This window comes from Anomaloglossus baeobatrachus, chromosome 10 (genome assembly GCF_048569485.1).
Source record: "Anomaloglossus baeobatrachus isolate aAnoBae1 chromosome 10, aAnoBae1.hap1, whole genome shotgun sequence".
NCBI lineage: Eukaryota > Metazoa > Chordata > Amphibia > Anura > Aromobatidae > Anomaloglossus > Anomaloglossus baeobatrachus.
In genome coordinates, this window is record NC_134362.1 from 68925728 (window position 1) to 68942860 (window position 17133).

General features: G+C 40.7%; 1 protein-coding gene across 1 annotated transcript in view; it reads right to left on the minus strand.

Moving 5' to 3' along the window:
* Positions 1 to 17133, minus strand: part of IGF2 (insulin like growth factor 2) — a 52527-nt gene that overhangs the window by 18099 nt on the left and 17295 nt on the right. The window contains exon 2 of the mRNA XM_075326390.1: positions 1252 to 1414. Coding sequence (XP_075182505.1) covers positions 1252 to 1414 — 163 coding nt within the window. The remainder of the gene's footprint in view (positions 1 to 1251; positions 1415 to 17133) is intronic.

A 17133-nucleotide genomic window follows, 5' to 3' on the forward strand; every position in this document is an offset into this window, starting at 1 on the left:
TGATTTCCACATTTGTCTCATTGACGTTACTATCAGTCTCTGGAAGACCTACGATGGCCTCCATATCTGCCATGTTGACTTTACTATCAAGCTCTGAAGCCTTACGATGGCCTCCACATCTGCCATATAGGCATTACTATCAGTTTCTAGAAGCCCTACGATGGCCTCCACATCTGCCATATAGGCATTACTATCAGTTTCTGGAAGCCCTACAATGGCCTCCACATCTGCCACGTTGTTGTTACCATCAAGCCCTGCCAAAGACAGTTTCTCTGATGTCCAGAACATTTTGGTACTGCATGTTGAACATTCTATAGTTGTCTTACACATACCTTAAATGTCAGCCAAATGTTAATTCGACAGATAGCTATCTCCTATGACTCCCCCATACATATCAGAGCTTGGCTTGGCTAAGTTTCTCTGTGTTTTCCTCAGGAAAAGCCATTCCTCTTCAATATGTCACTCCAAGGATCCATTGAAGAAAATATTCCAGCCATATTTCCAGATACAATGTCATGCTTTAATCCAGCATATTAAAAAAAAGTTTGTCATCTCCAGGTATTTCCGTATAAAACTTGTCGCGTTTTGGACCATACTCATCCACAAATAAGGAGCAAGTATGGTCCGAAATTCGTAGGTAAAGTTTAATATGGATATACTTGGAGTCATCACACTTTCCTAATATGTTGGATTGAAGCCTGCCATTTTTATCTGGAAATACGGATGGATTATCTTCTTCAATGCAACTTTGATTATCCAGAGAACTGAAGAGAAATGGGGTAGTGATAGTTATAAAAGACCTAGAATTTGATAGGGAAAAGGTTTTCTTCCTTCTGGGAATATCTCTAGTCTATCAATTTTCTTTTGCATTATCCTTTAGGGCAGAGTTCTATGATGGACAGGTATATTAGTCTGTGCTACAATTGCAGTAATCGGTGTCCTGTCTGGCATTTAATGTGTTAAGTGGTTATTGAAGAAAAATATGGAAATGCTTCCCCAGCAATGCACTTGAGAATGTTTTTGATCCCCTCTGGCGACAACAGGCCTGAGTCCCGATAGGGAGCAAAGCTTGGAAATACTACACCGGCTGCAGTTGTTGGGCACTGACATTGCTCAGATGTTTCTAAGTCTTTTTATTCTTGGCAGCTATAAATCTAAGCATCATTTGCATACAAACAAGTTGCTTCCCGCATTGGTATCAATCATGTGTGAAAGTGAATGTTTTCTGGAGGATCAATATAGTTTACCTACCAAAATAGAAGCCCCGATCTCCACAGACGAACTGCAGCGTATCCACCAACTCTCCACCGCAGAGCGTCTCGGCATGGCTGAAGGCTCCGGATGATTCTGCTGTGTAGGCTATGAAGGTGTAGAGGATAAACAGGGCATGCCGGGTGACTGGTATCCTTGCCAGCTAAAGGAAAGATGGAATGGTAAACGTTAACATCTGCAAAGGGCTCAGGTAATGAGGAATCAACATCACTTCCCACTATGCTTGCATTTATGAAGAGGCACAGATAAAACGTTTCCCGTAAGCTTTTACAAGATCAATGCTATTGCAGGTGGACAGATAGCAGTTGTGTGGCCTTCCGCCATTGATGGTAGACCATTGGTCCCTGCCAACGCTGGCCCTGTTCATGCTAAATCAACCCCCTCTAGATGCTGACTTCATGCTTAAAGGGGTTGCCCGGTTTCAAATTTTTGAGGCCATACAGCTTCTGATGGATAAAATAATAATCACAGCTGTTTCTCGGGCTTACCAGGTCCGGTGGTGACTCACTTACACTGCTTTGGTCTTTCTTAACAGACTACAGTGATGACGTCCCATCTACAGTGCTCGTCACAACTGCTGACGATCACTGCTTGTGCCCTCTACGTCAGCCCCCCCACTGAGGCTGGTGATTATCTACAACTAATACGAGCATTGTGGATGTGGCCATCAACGAATGAAGCCATCAATGAAGACTGATGGAGAGTCATCGCTGGACCTGTCAAGGGTATGTAACAACTGTGACTGGTATTTTGTATAAGGTTGTGCTAACCTTTTTAAGAAATAGGATCTTGATATGGTAGGGGGCCATGAACCCAACTTGCACCAAAGGAGGGATACCATTTTGGCAAAAATAAAAGTATTGAAGATACTAGTGGTCCCATTAAAAAAAACCTACATCATGGCTTAAAGTACAAAGAAAAAGAAAATCACAGTCCAATTTCCTTTGATAGAGTTCATCCATAATACCAGATAAAGGCCTTGGATTAGAGACCAAACAGTAGGGAAGGGAAGAGGGGAACAACTCACTGATCCTCGTAACACCTGCACCAAATGGAGCATGGAGTTCCCCAGGTCCAGGCTTCAAGCAAAGGAACACAGATCAAAAAAAAGTTGTCCAACTAAAAATTCTCCATACGTAAAAACTTCATTTTATTGAAAAATCTTAAAAGCCAAAATTGCCATATAAACAATTTAATCTGCTGTGCAAAAAAAACTCCGTGTTTCGGCAGCGTGCCCAAGTCACTCCGCCGAAACGTCATGATGCCATGACTAAGGCTTTCTGCACAGCAAATTAAACTGTTTGTATGGCAGTTTTGGCTTTTAATATTTTTCAATAATATAAAGTTTTTACTTACGGAGACGTTTTCATTTGACAACTTTTTTTGGTCTGTGTTCCTTGGATTAGAGAGGCGCTGTTCTTGAGGAAACACGCAATATTCCTGCCATGAATAGCAAATATATGCCTGCCTGGAAAGCAGGAGACACTATTTAACTGAGGTTTTTGCCAACCAATCTAAGAGCGGCATAATGTAGGTGCAAAGACCCTGATTCTGGAAATGTGTCACTTACTGGGCTGCTTACTGAAGGTTTGATAAAATCAAGATTATCACTAAATGAACCTGCTGCCACTTGGTCCTCTATATTCATAAGCTATAATATAATAATATAATAAGTAACTCCGACCCCACCAATGATTGGTTATCTGCTTATGCTCAGCCAATCAGTGATATGGATGGGGTTATACAGAGTTCAATATTCTGTGAACTGGTAGTTCTATTTATCAAAACTACAACCAGCAGACCAATAAGTGACTGTGGTGGTGGGATATTGTGGGTTGTAGTATGTTCAGATGCTGGGAGTGTTGCCGTGTGTGTACATTGTCCTATTTGCAGGTTAATTACCCCCTGTAGTGCTTCTGTCCCTAGGTCTGGGGGAGGAAGACCTGAAATCCTCCCAAGCTCTCTGCTTACGTGGGGAATTATTCAGTCTGTCTGAGGACAAGAGACAAGCAGGAAGATGCATCCTCTGTGGATGAAGTTGGACTATGGTCCACACCCCAAAGAGACCTGGACATTTATCGCTTACTGGACTACTTTACCCTCCGTGTGGTGGATTATTTTATGGACCTTCTGATTTGCTAGGAATAAATGTTCTCAGGATTGTTCACTCATCTCCCGCTGTGTTGATTGTGTGATATCGGAGAAGGACCCCATGACATGAGACATCACTGGAATCAGAGTCTCGTCTCCTGCATTATGGGGTAGCAAAACCTGGTGACAGATTCCCCTTAAAATCAACTTCAAACTCTTCAGGACCACAGATGACCCATAGAAACAAGCCTACAAATTTCCATATATTTTAATTACACCATATAAAGTCCGTCTACACAAAGTGCTACATAAGAGCTTGTTCAAGGTGACGGACTTTCCTCCAGGGAACAAATATCGCACAGCCAGATGATGACTTCACTGGAAACAATGTGGCCGATCCCCTCCCTTCATATTATACATATGAGATTTTTTGATTCCAGTAATTGGGTAATTGTCATCTCTAAAGTTAAACAGTCGTAACTCACCGGCAATCTGGTATGTGCGGAAACAGGAAACATAGCAGCTAAGTGCCGTCTCCTGTGTATAAGTTACATTCTTCCTTTAATTATTGTATTGGCTTCATAAACTAATCTGTAAACCTCTGCACCCAGTTGCACAGCAAGATAAATTTAGCTCCTTCCATCTTACCATTCTATTAATACCCACAGACAATGCAAATCTCCACAAGTGCTTGTGCAAACATTTACATCGTAGGCAAACCATAAATCTGGAGATGTCAACCTGCTACAGTAGTAGCTATTGTGATTCATTCCAATTCCCATGCAACCTTCTGGAAGTCTTTTAAAGGACCAAACGCACATGATCACATAAATACAGTTGTCCTCAAGATGTAATACTTGCGGTTTCTACAGCCAAAGCATAAATGTATCTATAAATTACATCTTATATAGAAACTGTTTAGCGATGTCATATGGACGGGGATTTATATGCTTTCTGGATATAAAGATTCTCTCCAGGAGAATAATATATAAAATAAATTAAAAAAAACAATTGTGCTTTTGGGTAAAATAAAACAAACATTTATTATGCCGTAACCAGTATATTTGCTCCCAGTGCCGAGCAGCGAAGTGGCATTACAATCCGGTTGACCGCTGCGCCCCGAAGTTGGATGACGGAGTTCACATTTCCTGTAATCATTCGTTAGAATGGATCTGTTGGTAAAAAAAGTTGTGCGAACACAACTTTCTTGTCCGTTTTGAAAAAATTAATTTTTGCCGGATTCGTTTTTTTTTTACATGGGAGTCTATGGAAAACAGATCCGTTGGCTGATTGCTATTTAGCCCTCCTTTTTATTGCTTTTGTAAAGGATTTTTTTTTCTTACTGGAACAGTTTTAAATGGAAGATAAATACCTTGTTTTCCCCAAAATAAGACATACCCTAAAAATGAGCTCTAGTAGGATTTGGGGGGTGCTTTTTTGAGTATGTTTAAAATATAAGCCCTACTCCAAAAATAAGTCCTAGTTCTGGTTGTAGGAAGTGTGCAAGCAGCTATAAAAAGTTAAAGAATAGGGAGGATCGAATACCTCAAATATTCGGCTTTGCGAATTTTTGCCGAATAGGTCGCCGCTATTCGACTATTCGTGAATATTCGATGCGCAATGTAAGTCTATGGGAAACACGAATAACAACTATTCAGAACTATTCGGGCTTCTCATAGACTTAAATTGTGCATCGAATGTTCGCATAGCGGCGCTCTATTCGTCGGATATTCGCGAAGCCGAATATTTGACGTATTCGATCCTCCCTATTAAAGAACTCAGCAGGACTCTTTAAAAGAAATCAGACCCCCCCCCCAAAAAAAACAATAAAAGAAATTACATTCACTAGACCCCAAACAATTACAGTTTGGCAGTGCTGATAGTGGATGGGCTCTCACACAGAGATCTGCATTGCTGTCAGTTCCCTTGCCTCTTCAGCTGCAGTGCATTGCAGCTCTCACAAACAGATCAGGTACCAGCATCACTCCACACAGGTGATACTGCTTACAGTCACGGGGGGAGCCAACCGTTGTAGAACGCAGGGGGTCCTGACAGCGATGCAGATTTATATGTGAGAGCCCATTCACTTACCAACTCTATTTGTTTAGGGTCTGGTAAGTGCGATTCTTTTAGGGGGTGTGTGATTTCTTTTGAGGGTAAACTTAGCTGTACATAGAGAATAATACATTTAAGCAGTAAATATGGTATGTCCCCACAACTATAGGACTGGCTCTGCACCATGAGAATAACAGATCAGATAAGAAAATGTGCATCTGACCCAGTAATAGGATTAACACAAAATGTTGATGTTCCAGAATGTGATAGGATTATATTTGAATAAATGTAGATTTTTTTTTGGTTCAAGTATAAATGGGGATTGTTGTTCATGGAAAAATATGACATTCCCTGAAAATAAGCCCTAGTGCATCTTTCGGAGCAAAAATTAATGTAGCACCCTGTCTTATTTTTGGGGATACGTGGGTAGCAATCAGTTAACGGATCCCAAAGTATTCAAGAACAAAAATCAAAAAGTGTCCAGACAGCTACCACGAAACATGTAAAAAAGACCTATTCACAAATGATATATAGCCATGAATACATTATAAAAGTATACATCATTTGTGAATAGGTCTTTTTCAATGCTATTTGATTTATATATATATATATATATATATATATATATATATATAAAAATATTTCTTGTCTCTCCAAAGCACTTCTCTGCTGCCTAAGTTTTTGTTATGATCAATATAAAAAAGTTAATAGAATACAGCAGGACAGATACAGTAGATCCTATATCAAAAAAGCAGACACCCCAAAACAATCACACTCACCAGACCCCCTTCGGGTGCGTGCCCACGATCAGTGTTTGCAGCGTTTTGGATGCTGCGTGTTTCAGCTGTGTTCAAAATGCTGCGCTGTACAGTACAAGCATAGTGGATGGGATTTCTAGAAATCCCTTGCCCACTGTGCTGTTTTTCCCGCAGCAAATACTGACCTGCGGTGCAACTTTCCGGGGCGCAAGTGTCCTCTATAATACAAGCGAGAGACCGCAGCGCCCCAAATCCTGATCATGGGTACGAGCGGCTGCAGTCTCCTGCGGAGGAGACTCATGGCCCCGCAGGTCAGGACCTACTACGTCCAGGACACAGCGGGTTCTGATTGTGTGCGCATACCCTTAGACCGAAAACAATTAGAGTTGGCAAGTGCCGATGGTGGATGGGCTCTCACACACAGATCTGTGTCACTATTGTCAAAGGTGGGCCATTGTCAAGTCTCTTGCCATTCCAGCTGCGTTCCACTGCAGTCAAGTGTAATGGTTTGCTCCCCCTGGTGACCGGAAGCAGCCACGATACTTGGGCATGGAGTGATACAAGCGGTATTACCCGATCTGTGCTTGAAAGCCATGCACTAGCCAACACTTTTTATTGTGGGGTCTGTTAAGTTTGATGCTTTTGGGTTGTCTGCTTTATATGGGGGGTTTCCGCTTTTCTTAATAAAGGGTCTACTGTATCTGTCCTGATGTATTCTATTTACTGTTTACATGTTCCGCAATAGCTGTCTGGTCACTTTTACTAAACAATTACTAGGGCTTATTTGCGGTTTAGGCCTTATATATCAAGCATCCTCCCAAAATCCTGAAAAAATATGCTAGGGCTTATTTTTTTGGGTAGGTCTTGTTTTCAGAAAAACATATCTACAATGACCAAACCAAAACGAAAAAGTAGGCTCACCACTCCTTGGATGGATCAACAGTCCGGGGACAGATGGCTGGCAACCACCGGTACAAGTCCAAGAAAAAGACATTGGACATATATCTACAATGACCACAGAACAACACTATCTTTTTTTACTGAAGCATTTAACGAGAATTTGGCATAAAAACTAGGGTTGATCGAATACCTCAAATATTCGGCTTCGCGAATACTTTCCGAATAGGTCGCCGCTATTCGACTGTTCACGAATATTCAATGCACAATGTAAGTCTATGGGAAACCCGAATAACAACTATTCAGAACTATTCGGGCTTCCCATAGACTTACATTGCGCATCGAATATTCGCATAGCGGCGACCTATTCGTCAGATATTCGCAAAGCCGAATATTTGAGGTATCGATAATCCCTAATAAAAACCTGAAAGATGCAAATTTTGGACACCTATTTATCGAGTCACTATATTGGCGACATTGACGTCTAGAGGGATTCTGAAGGAAGCCAAACAAGCAGCTCCTATGTGTTATTCTTTTAGCCCATATTCTTTTTTTGGGTCTATTAACAATCACTCAACTGGAATTATTATTTTTTCACCTTGTTTTAGAAGCATCTGCTCAGAAGTGGTGACATTATAGTAATAGTGGGAATACTTTCCCCTGTATATACTTATTGTGGAAAAAGTAAATATCCCCATCACCAATCAATGGGCACTGTCCTGGAATTTACGTTCCGGAATTTCAGGCATGTGAATCTGGCGACTAGTCCCTAACATCGCACTTATCTGTCAATTTGTATCACACCATAGCATCTGATATTTGTTTTTACAGACCATTGATGTATAAACAAATAAAGCTTAATTGCTAAATAGTTGCTCAGAATTGGTAAAATTGTTCACATTATTGATGCATTTTTTATATAAATCAATTATTTCTACCTTGGATATAAAGACCCTCTTATGCTCAGGAGTCCAGACCAGAGCACATGATGGAAATTACATGATTTCAATGAGAATTATGTAATTTTTTATTTCACCTCTGGGGGTGCTATAGGGAAATTGAGCACTTGCTTCATGGTTTCCGCACAGATTCCAGCTGATTGCTTTGAGCTTCAGCGATAAAACTGCCTGTGACCATTTGTCATTGGGAAGTAGGCATTTGTCAGAAGCAGAAACCCCCATTAAAGTTAAGCTCTGTAATTGTAGGAATTATTTTACAAGCTAAATTGATCCTCTGTTTATGACAGACTGGGTTATATTAAGGCAATACTCTCACATCTGTGAATTGTGTATTACAACTCCTATTACCCCGACTGCAGGTCAGGTTAAAAAATAAACTTTGCTTTAATTACCCTACCCAGGTCCAGCCGAGTTGGCGTGACTGCGCCATGTGTCTGCTATGGTGCACCCAATCAGTGAACACAGCAGCTTGTGCCGTTAATGATGAACTTAACTATGGGCTGTAGACATTAGTTCTACAGACAATAATAGGAGCACCAGTGAAGAATCAGGGATGGACCTGGGGAGGATGAGTAAAGAACATTTGTTTATTCTAAAAACAAACTGCGCTTTAGTCACCCTCCCCAGGTCCAGCACTGAGATGGTGCCACTTTTTCCAGTGCCTGCTATGGGGCAGCCAATCAGTGAGCTCAGCAGCTTGTGCCGTCAATGCTGAGCTTAGTTGTGGGCTGTAGACGTAACGCTGCAGACAATAACAGGAGCAAAAGTGAAGAATCAATGATGGACCTGGGGAGGGTAATTAAAGCACAGTTGTTTATTCTAAAACCAAACTGTAGCCAAGGGAGAGTGGTTTTCTGAAACTGAAAAATCCCTTTAAGAATGAATTAGAGGCAGCCCAGAGGAGGTATCTCTGGAGTGATGATGAAGAATAAGAAACATATGTTGTATAGAGGCTTGGAGAAAACATCTGTAATTTTCAGGTTGTCCCAGTCATCACACTGTGGTAAAGCAAAAGTCCAACATGTCTGTATATGCTCCCTCTGAATTTAAAGTTCTGCGGAATATGTTGAATCTACAGAAATAAATAAAATAATAATAATTTTATTATTATTATTATTATATTTTTAATTTATTGTTATAGATTTTATTTTATTATTATAATTTTTATTATTATTACTACTACATTTTTAATTTATTAGTAGTGGTATTTTATTTATTTATTTATTTTATTTTAATTGTTAAATTTTTATTATTATTATTATTATTATTATTATTATTATTATAGACTCCTATGGGATCTGTTTCATATATTCCTATTATTTCCATGGGTTGCAAAGTCACAATACGCCAGCATTTTGCACAGTGCAGCACAATCCATTGGTTGTAAACACATATAAACTATATAATAATAATGTAATATATATATATATATATATATATTCCATCATGATAGCACAAATGAAAACAACACAAAAGAATCCATTGGCTTTGTCTAAAAATGCTGAAATGTGCGTAGGCAGCCCAGAGATGTTTTTCACGGGGCGACATCTGCTAGCGTGCACTTTCTATATATCGAGGGTGCACCTTTAAGCACTTAGGAGCATTATTCAGTTCTCGGTAAAAAGTGAGTGACTGCAGGTTTAAATAAACAGAACCATGTCCCACTAGGATAAGAGGCCTGAAATTACTTTCTTACATCAATATCCATGATGCAAAATAAAATCTGTTGAGGATTCCGAAATAATAAATGTGACCCTGGAAAAATGTAAATAAACTCATTTAAAATATTGCTCAAGCTAAGTAAATGACCTGCAGGACTGCTGAAGTACATGTTTGCGAAGGGCATAGTTAAACATTTAACAGTCATGTATATAAGACCAAACATACATTTCGCAAATGTTATGTAGATTGAGATGTCTCCACTGCGTTTACTAATGTGACCTTATTTTTTATTTTCCTTTATCACTAAATATATCTAAGATCTCTATTGTCGTCATCTGAACATCTAAAAAACATCACCTATTTTTTTAGATACTACATGTTACTGATGAACTAGAAGGGCAAAATTGGACCTGTCAGGAGGATGATCCTCAAAGAGAGGCAACATGGAGTCCCAAATGTGGTGCCCTTCTCCCCTCTTAGGATCCATTTGACATAAGTCAGGAGTAAAGATGAACAAACCTGAGGTTCGGTGTTCATTGTTCGTACTGAACACAGCCTCTACCCAAAAAAGAGTTTGGGCTCGGAGTTCGGGTGCTTTATGTTTGCAAAACACTTGCATGAGCATCGCTGTGCTCAGCTACGCTCGGTACTGAGCTCAGTGAGAGCTCCATGCTCGCACTGGGGGTGACAACAGCATGATCGGATGTAGTGTGCACCCCAAAAGAAAAAAGGAAAATCGCCACCCACCCACCCGCCCCGGAAGTTCTTTGTTTATGACTGGCTCCATGTGGGCAGAGACCTTAACTACCCAATCAGTGACTTCCATGGAGGGTTCAGGTTAACTTCGGGTCCCAAACCAAACTTGATCTAAAGTCCATCTGAACCCGCCGAACCGAACTTCCACGGGTGCGTTCATCTCTACTCAGAAGCTCAAACAATATGCTAAGTAGTCCAGATGACCACCCAAAGGGTGAGAGGGGCTTCTAAATACAGCCAGATAGAGCACTTGACTAGTTTAGGAGGGGCAATTATATTTACTAAATAACTGTATACAAAAGTACCAATGAAGAACTCTCACACAAAATAGAGCCATACTGTTTAAAAAGAAAACCACTAATGGGGTGGTTCTGGGCTCCCAACCTTCCAGGACAGTCTGTAAAAATAGGGTAAAATTACCCTGTGCGTAAAAAAAATGTGAGGTGTCCATAATTTTTTTTTAAGTGAAAAACTTTATGGTTTATTATCTTTTTCCAATGTGTATGTAAAAAAATATTGTCTGACTGTGAATTTTTTTATAAGCTTTCCAGAAAAAATAAAAAGTCAAGTTGGCAATCCTGGGGTGGTTGCGATCACCTGGTGGTATTGCGTGAAGGCATAACACTTGTTTAAGCGTGAATATCCACTGCAGCCGCTCCTTGGCTGGAGGAGATATCTTGATATCTTCCAGATGTGTATTTACCAGAATGAAGAGTATCACATTAGGCGGGCTGCCTTGGAGCTATAAATAAGGATTTTATTAGTACCAACGCATTTCGACACCTTTCACAAGGGCAAACAAAACAAAATTGTGTTTTTCTTAACCTTGAAAAAGGTGCTGAAATGCATTACTACAAATAATTTTATGCTCCGAGCTCTTCATTTTTGATCTTGAGAAAGGCCCCCAAAATGCGTTGATACTAATACAAATGTTATTTGACGATCCAAGGCTCTTCATTTTTTGACCTTGAGAAATGTCCCCAAAATGCGTTGGCACTACTAAAAGCCTTATCTGATGCTCTAAGGCTCTTCATTTCTCATAGCGTAGCCCGACTACTGTGATTCTCTCCAGTCTGGTGAATAAAAGTGCCAGTGATATCTTCTACTTTTACTTGAAGAGTAGAAGGCCGGTTGAAAGTACCCAAAAAGAAGACAAAACAAAAAGTAGGATATATTTAGACTTTATGATGACCCAAAATCCAGTCTTAGATGAACCTCTTCTTGGATTCACTGTTTTTCCAGTGGTGTTTTGTCATTTTATTGAATGTTCGTGCCTATTGTAACCAACGGGCCACTTCATGAGTGTAGTTGGACAACAGTCGAGTGCTTTGCACCATAACCATAATCCAATTTAGTAGCCTCTTGTTGGTCATACAAAAGTGTGGCAAATGATATTAGAACTTGTCAAACTTGTAGGTCAGGCACCAATTACACAAGCAAATAAACCTGAATAGCATTTGTGAGAAGTAATAGACTTAGCACATGCTTCTGTGGCACCGGCATAGGTGGGTCAGGTAGGTGGTCTCTCTCACTGACAGGTCTAGTCAGTCTTCCCATTAACCACGAGTAGCCAGGGATAATTAAAGTCACAAATCTGCGGAGTTCAAACAGGGTTACACTACAGTCCTGCCCTAACCTCTTTGCCTTTTTTCTGTTTGAGGAGCCTGGAATTCACTTTTAGCACTAGGTTTTCAAGAACAAACAATGTCGCTTTTAAGAGGTCTCTGTTGCCACCTTTGAATCGTATGTGTTTCTGATAATTACTACAATCAGATCCTGTCAAAAGTGAGACGGTTCGGAGTCAGTTTCCGTGTAGATGTTGTTGTTTTTTGCAAATTTCATAATTGGCAGGTTTTAAAATTATATTAAAAAAAAGCAAAAAAAAAAAGTCCAGATTGGGAACTCAGAGGAGTTTTAGCCTCTGAAATGATAGGAATTTTAGGTCAGGGGAACTGCAAACAATTAGCATTAACCCACGGTTCTGCCATCCCTGGGTGCATGAATGAATGTCTGTGAGGCTGAGGCCGGTGATTTATTATTTTATGTGTTATTTCTACACTTTATTGGGTAAGGGCTTCATAACAAATGAACAGAGATTGTATTTACGCATCTATATAAACAGAGGCTAAAGAGCGTGTTGGGTGATCATGAGCATAAAAGAAGCATTTGACCCTTGAAGTCATCATGTTTTTACCCATGTGAACCTATAAGACTACACAATAAGCTCAGTTCACGGATCCTATAGTCATAAATACGCAGAGTCGAAGCAGAACTTTTAATTCCAAGATTTCGCTAGCCCATGACTACATGAAGAAGATGGAGACCACTGGATTTATCATGATTAGCATGTAGCAGTTCATGAAGTGCTTCAAATTAACATGCTAATGAAATTCAGCTCTTTAAGGACACAAACAAATGTGTAATTACCGCAAGGGTAGGTAGCTATCCCATAAGACAATGATCTTCTACAAAAGAGTCAATTTGCATTGCTGTCATACTCTGAAGATATCATTATGGAGAACCAGTTCTTTCATGGTATTGGACACAATAAACCCATGTTACCAACTCCTCAAGAGCCACCAACAGATCATGTTTTCATTATTTCCTTTGCTTTGCACAGGTGATGGAATTATCATCTGGGAAATACTAAAATCATCCTGAAAACATGACCTGTTGGTGGCTCTTGAGGACTGGAGTTGAGGAACAGTGCCCTAGATCAGTTATGAAAAACTCTTACTCTTAGGTAGAGAGAGTTCATGGTTTAGTTCTGAAATTTTTCAGGCTTTCTCAGATCCTTTAACCTCTTCTTCCATCACATCATAATCTACATGGAAGAAGACCATACATCTAGGCCAAAAGATTTCGTCAACAGTTCTCTTCTGAAGACATTCCTTTACGTTCTGAAAAGAAGTCAATGGATTTTACTGAAGGGGTTGTCCTTATAAAACCAAATTGTTTAGATGTATTCATATAAGTAAATTACTTTAACAACTTATAAATAGTGATGAGTGAGCACTACCTTGCTCAGTGTAACAGTGCTCATAACTAGTGATGATCGGGCACTACGATGCTTGGGTGCTCGGTACTCGTAACTAGTGATAAGCGAGAACTTCCATGCTTGGGTGCTCGGTACTAGTAACTAGTGATGAGCGAGCACTACCATGCTCAGGTGCTTGGTACTCCTAACTAGTGATGAGCGGGCACTACCATGCTTGGGTGGTCGGTACTCGGAACTAGTGATGAGCGAGCACTACCATGCTCAGGTGCTTGTTTACTCATAACTAGTGATGAGCGGGCACTACCATGCTTGGGTGGTCGGTACTCGTAACTAGTGATGAGTGAGCACTACCATGCTTGGGTGCTCGGTACTCATAACTAGTGATGAGCAAGCACTTCCATGCTCGGGTGCTCGGTACTCGGAACTAGTGATGAGTGAGCACTACCATGCTCGGATGCTCGGTACTCGTAACTAGTGATGAGCGAGCACTTCCATGCTTGGGTGCTCGGTACTCGTAACTAGTGATGAGTGAGCACTACCATGCTCGGATGCTTGGTACTCGTAACTAGTGATGAGCGAGCAGTACCATGCTTGGGTGCTTGGTACCCATAACTAGTGATGAGCAAGCACTGCCATGCTCGGGTGTTTGGTATTTGTAACTAGTGATGAGCGAGCATTACCATGCTCAGGTGCTCAGTGCTTGTATCTTGTGATGAGCAGGCACTACCATGCTCGGGTACTCGGTACTCGTAACTAGTGATGAGTGAGCACTGCCATGCTCGAGTGCTCAGTACTCGTAACTAGTGATGAGTGAGCACTGCCATGCTCGGGGGCTTGGTGCTCATAACTAATGATGAGTGAGTACTACCATGCTCAGGGGGTTAGCGCTCGTATCGAGCAGTTGGATGCTCGGATGGGCACGACTAGTTTACTCGAGTATAATGGAGGTCAATGGTTACCTCATGCATTTTTCTGTTCACCACTACTCATAAGTAAATAACAACTTATACAATTGTATTAACATAACTCAAAAAAAATCCCCATTTTACCATTGTTCCCAGAAGTTACACTTTCCTATCTTGTGTGAGAACATTTCCTGTGTCAATACATCATTGGCGATATGGGTGACGACTAGGGATGATCGAATACCTCAAATATTCGGCTTCGCGAATAACTCGCCGCTATGCGAATATTCGATGCACAATGTAAGTCTATGGGAAACCCGAATAGTTCCGAATAGTTATTATTCGGGTTTCCCATAGACTTACATTGTGCATTGAATATTCACGAATAGTCGAATAGCGGCGACCTATTCGTAAAATATTCGCGAAGCCGAATATTTGAGGTATTCGATCATCCCTAGTGACGACATTTCAGAAGGCGTCCCCTTCTCCGCCACAGCCAATGCACATACAAAGAAGGGGCTGGCTTAGTAATTGAAATGAGCCGTTGACCAGCCCCTTCACACGCAGCACGGATTGAACGTTAATGTACAAAACACAAGCCAGAAGTGGGGCTGCAAGGATTTGGGGCTGACAATGAATCCGGGACATCAGTGGATTAAGTATATTAATGAGTGATGTCTACACCAGGAACACATCTAAACAGATTATTTATAAAGTGGACACTCCCTTTAATGAGATTTACAGGCTGCAGTATTGGACTGGTGTGACCTTGTCTTATATGTTTGTCCATGGTAATCGTTCACTGCCATGAAGGGTAATATTTGGGAGAACTGATGGTTGTGGTGTTAGATTACACATGACATCAGCATGGAAGATCATCCAAGTTAATGAGGATGTCATGTTTCCTTTTACTCTTGGGATTCCGTCATCTTCTTCAGAAGTCGTCCCCTCGTCATCTGCTGCACGTACGGGACCATGTGGCAGCGACTGTCATTACTTCGTCTTTGCTTAATAAGCAAGTAACATCACCCAGGGTCCTGAATCATATCGGTGCCAGCTATGGCACGTTTATGTATGATGACGCAAGTGGCTGGCTGAAATGCGAGTGTATGCATAAACAACCTTTTTAAAGCGGCTTAATGTAATTAGCGTCCTTAACCCTTCTTATTGCAGCATTGGAGACAACTACTATGGAGAAAGGCATGGACGAGATCTAGCCAATCTAAAGGTATGCTAGTATACTGTTCCTGGTATATTCGTATCATCAAAAAATGGACAATTATACCGGTGAAAGCCTCCACCTGACCCTATAATCAGGCCATGGGTCACAATGACACCCACAGTGTCTGGTCTACTGGGGTATCCAATTGTTAAATGCTTGACAAAAAGGCATACATAGGATCTTATCCAAGTGGGATCGGATAAGTAAACAAATGAGGAATTGCTCACCTGGAGTAGTTGGGATAAGTCACAACTACTATGAAGGGTAAAAGGTGGTAACGGCTGCCGCAGTCCCCATAAAAAAATATGGGATAGGAGGAAGAAAAGGGTTAAAATTACCACGCTGCCATGTAAGAATGAAGGCTGGAGGTTGAACAAATAGTAATTTTCTTGCCCCGCGTTTTACTGTCTTCTGAAATTTTTTTGTCCTGAAGAAGGCGCTGTGACTGCGAAACGCGTCAAAATAAAATCACTATTTCTTCAACCTCCAGCCTTAATTCTTACATGGCAGCTCGGTAATTTTAACCCCTTTCTTCCTCTTCCTCGATGGAGTATCCAGATGTATGTCGTTGCTTGACCTTTGATTGCTCCTTTCAAGGGCAGACATGGAACTATGGACCCTTTTTAATCCTGAATCTATCATAATGTATCCTTTATGTGTGAATGACAGAAGCTACCTGTAGCTGGGGAAGTATAAAGGGCCCCTACCCTCTTGGGTCCCAGTGCACTGGTTGCACCAAAGTTCAGTTCGCCCCAACTCTGTAGGGTATAGGTTGTGTTTTAGGCTACTGCAAAAAAACATCAAGTACGGTACTTCTAAACTAACTATGTCATGCTGTGCAGAATCTGCATACACTACTGGGGCGAGGTGATAATTTATATAGCGACATAGCTCCATCTAGTGTGATCACATCAGTGTGCAATTAGGAGGAAATGTCATTTTTTTTTTTGCAAACCCCCCCTTTCTCTTTAATATCCCCCACAGAGCTTGTAGGGCACCAGTTGCATTGGGAGTTTCTTTAAATCCCCCCAAAAAATAATGCTCAACCTTAAAAAGTTATATATATATATATATATATATATATATATATATATATATGTATATATATTTATATTTATTTATATACTGTATGCAGTCTCAGACCTTAGTTCACTCTGTACTTGCAGCATCTAAACGAATGACAGGTCCGGCAGAATATGAGAGGGGACAGGCAGTGAACGGGTGTGAAGCTTGCTTCATTGCTTCACCGCACCCAGCTGAAGAGGAAGATGAAATCACAACAAGCCATCCACTAACTCGGTTATTAAGATTACTGTTCTGGGTCATTTACAGCTTAATGACAATTAGTGGAGAAGAAGAAGAAGGACAAAAACACACAAGTCATGCAGGTTATGGTAGCTGGAGAAAAGTCACTGACGTCAAGAAATAATTATACAGCCCTGTGTAAATGTGTTTCTCTCTCCATATATTTAATCATATAATGCTATTGAAAATGTAATAAAAGGAGTGTTCTCCATTAGGAGGAGGATGCACTGAGAAATTCCTGTTTTCCCTGTTT